The sequence below is a fragment of the Nestor notabilis genome, unplaced genomic scaffold, assembly GCF_000696875.1.
Source record: "Nestor notabilis isolate BGI_N333 unplaced genomic scaffold, ASM69687v1 scaffold25554, whole genome shotgun sequence".
Lineage (NCBI taxonomy): Eukaryota > Metazoa > Chordata > Aves > Psittaciformes > Psittacidae > Nestor > Nestor notabilis.
In genome coordinates, this window is record NW_009925515.1 from 1,478 (window position 1) to 4,179 (window position 2,702).

The 2,702-nt window shown below is 45.3% G+C and overlaps 1 protein-coding gene across 1 annotated transcript in view; it reads right to left on the bottom strand.

Annotated features, from left to right (window-relative positions):
- Window positions 1–2,637, bottom strand: part of MBD4 (methyl-CpG binding domain protein 4) — a gene marked incomplete at its 5' end in the record, with an annotated part of 3,753 nt that extends 1,116 nt beyond the window's left edge. The window contains 4 exons of the mRNA XM_010013103.1: window positions 308–457; window positions 706–840; window positions 1,174–1,265; window positions 2,368–2,637. Coding sequence (XP_010011405.1) covers window positions 308–457; window positions 706–840; window positions 1,174–1,265; window positions 2,368–2,637 — 647 coding nt within the window. The remainder of the gene's footprint in view (window positions 1–307; window positions 458–705; window positions 841–1,173; window positions 1,266–2,367) is intronic.
- Window positions 2,638–2,702: the final 65 nt, after the last annotated feature.

The window sequence follows — 2,702 nt, forward strand, 5'->3', positions numbered from 1 at the left end:
TCTGGAGGTCACCTGATGCAAAACAGAGCCACCTGCAGAACACAGTCACTCTTGTAGGCATTCGCAGCTTTTTCCACTCAATGTTTCTTGCAGAACCCTGTGTTTGCTATTTCATTCTCACAGTTAAGACAGCAGGATCAGCAGCTCTGCGTATGTAAGACCAACATACCACAAAGTTCCAAAAACTAAACCACCACCAATATTTGCCCAAGAGAAGGGAAAATCAGAGAGCACTGTTTGAAAGTAGTGCTGTTTGCCTCACTAGTGTAATTTAGACCATTCCACTGACAAACCCGGGAAATCCTACCTGAGAACTTGATGATCGTTTTTGCTCTGAGCTCATAGAGGCCAAGAGGTTTGAGCAGCTCTGACATCTCTTTCCAGTCTGCAGTCCTGGTTATTTCAGGAGAAGGGTATTTCTTAAGGAACTTCCAGAGCACAGGAATTGCCATTTTACCTAGTGAAAGAAACTATCATGAGCAGAAGGCTGTGCAGGTCATTCTCTTTATTCATCACCTGTGTATCCTTTCTGAAGTGAGCTTTTTCAGAAGCAAGAGCTATGAATTACACATTACTGCTTTTTACACTGACATAAGGTAACACATTTATTCTTTCATTGATGCTATTAAAAATGACAGTTGTTCTGACCCTGTAACACCCCCTTCCCCCCATTTATACGACATGAAATTGTATTAGTCTACTTACCTGAAGTTTTATTGAGAAATATGGTTGCAATGAGAAGTTTCCATGGATCATGGAAAAGTGTTTCTTGGATCAGATTAAAAGGAGAACGCGGAGGAGTCCATTTTCTGAAGGCCTTCCTTCTAGGTGCGCTGGGAGCTGTGCACAGAAGCAACACAAGATGATTTATTGGACAGTAAAGGATGGGGTTACCAACTTAAATGAAAATAATAAACCCCAATGAAGACCTTTTGAGGCAGATTCATCTTTGTGGGGGCACAATATGCAGATGGAGATGTTTGACACCAGCCTTCAGAGCTGTTTGCAAGATACAAACCACGAAGGTGTAAAAGAGGACAAGATCAGTTGTGCTGAGCCAAGCTCTCTGATGCCACCTGAGCACAGCCAGCCCAAACCTGAAGAAATTTCCCATAACATCACCTGACCTTGAGCCATCCTATCCCTCTCCCCATAAAAAATATAAGAGTATACCTTCTTTACTGTATTTACTTGAAAAATATGGACTTGTTTTCCTCCTATCCACTTGTGTCCGTGGGATAGACTCTTCTGTAAAGAAATAATGCCTTAGCATTAAAAAGGGAAAAAGAACCCAAGTATTTTGCTATCATGTCTCATACATCACTTTATGTTGTGATGCAAAGACAAGGATTTCTTCTAGATGTACAGAACATAAATATGCTTTAGATTCACTCCAGCACTCCTCTGCATTTCAAGTCTCTGAAAAGTCTTCACAAGAGAAACTGTTACTTTGCCACAGTCTGAAGAAACAGGCTCAAACTACAACTAAGGTATTAAATGTTGCCCACACACTCCAGCACACGAAGCAAACCAGAACGAGTCTTTTCTATGAACCAAACTGACCAACTGTGCGATGATATTAAGAGTTGATGCAGTGAAGGTAATGAACGTTATTGTATTACATGGCTAGAGCGATCAAGAGAGTAAGTTCCAGTTGTGAATAAATCTGCATTAAGTCAAATGTTCTTGGATAAAGAAATGAGACAGATTCAGATGTTGAAACAGCCTGACCTGAAACAGAAAACTTTGCTTGTATGGGTAGAACTCCTGTCAGAACATTAGGCCCGTGTTCTGCTCAAATCCACACACATACCTGGTTTAAGGGTTGTGAAGCTGCTCTTGTCACACGACTGCGAGGCATCAGCAGCCATTTCAGTCTGAGGTTTAGAATCCTGGTTACTTGGATTCCCTCCACCTGCCTCTTCCCCTATTTCCAACCCACTGGTTTTCTCCTCAGATTGTGCAGATGTGTCGTTAGACGCTGTCCCTGCAGGTTCCTCCTCTGCCGGGCCCTGCCGCCCCCTCTGCGAGCAAGCTGGCACCGCGCTCAGCTGCCTGCCCGACCGTGGCCACAGCCAAGTTGTCCCTGCACCCGCAGGGTCTGCACCCTGCTCCGCACCCTGCCTGCCCGCCGCACACGTGCCTGTCTGTCTACAGAGTCTCTTACTCTCTACACAGCTCGTTTCCTGTTTGTTCCCTGCTCTTCTCTGCCTTTTGTTCTGGGTGCTATCGCAATCCCTCTTTTCTGAGCTCTTCCCCGTTTTCCTATTCTGAACACGTTTTCCACCTGCCCCCTTCTTTTTGGTTTTCAAACAGCCCTCTGCGTTCATGCCTTTCCCGATCAACTCTTGGCTTTCCAAAGTGCACGGAGCGTCTGCCAGGTGCTCGTTTCCAGTCTGAACATCTTGAATTCCATCCTCTGCACCATTTCGCAGGCCTTGCACTTGACTGTGAGGATCCTCATTCTCTGAGTCAGTTCTTGTGCCTTTTGTGCTGTAGCTTTTCACCCTCAAACATCTCCTCCTCCTCCCATTAGGGACTGTAAAATCAAAATCTTCCACTTTCAGCGATGTCTCCCCACTTTTACGAAAATACTCCACAAGGGCCCTTTTCGATCGCAGCTTATTTCCGCCAGGGCTGTGGTATGAGAGAAACGGGAATGAGCGACACCCCTTCCCCCCTCGCTTCACACCTACTGCACC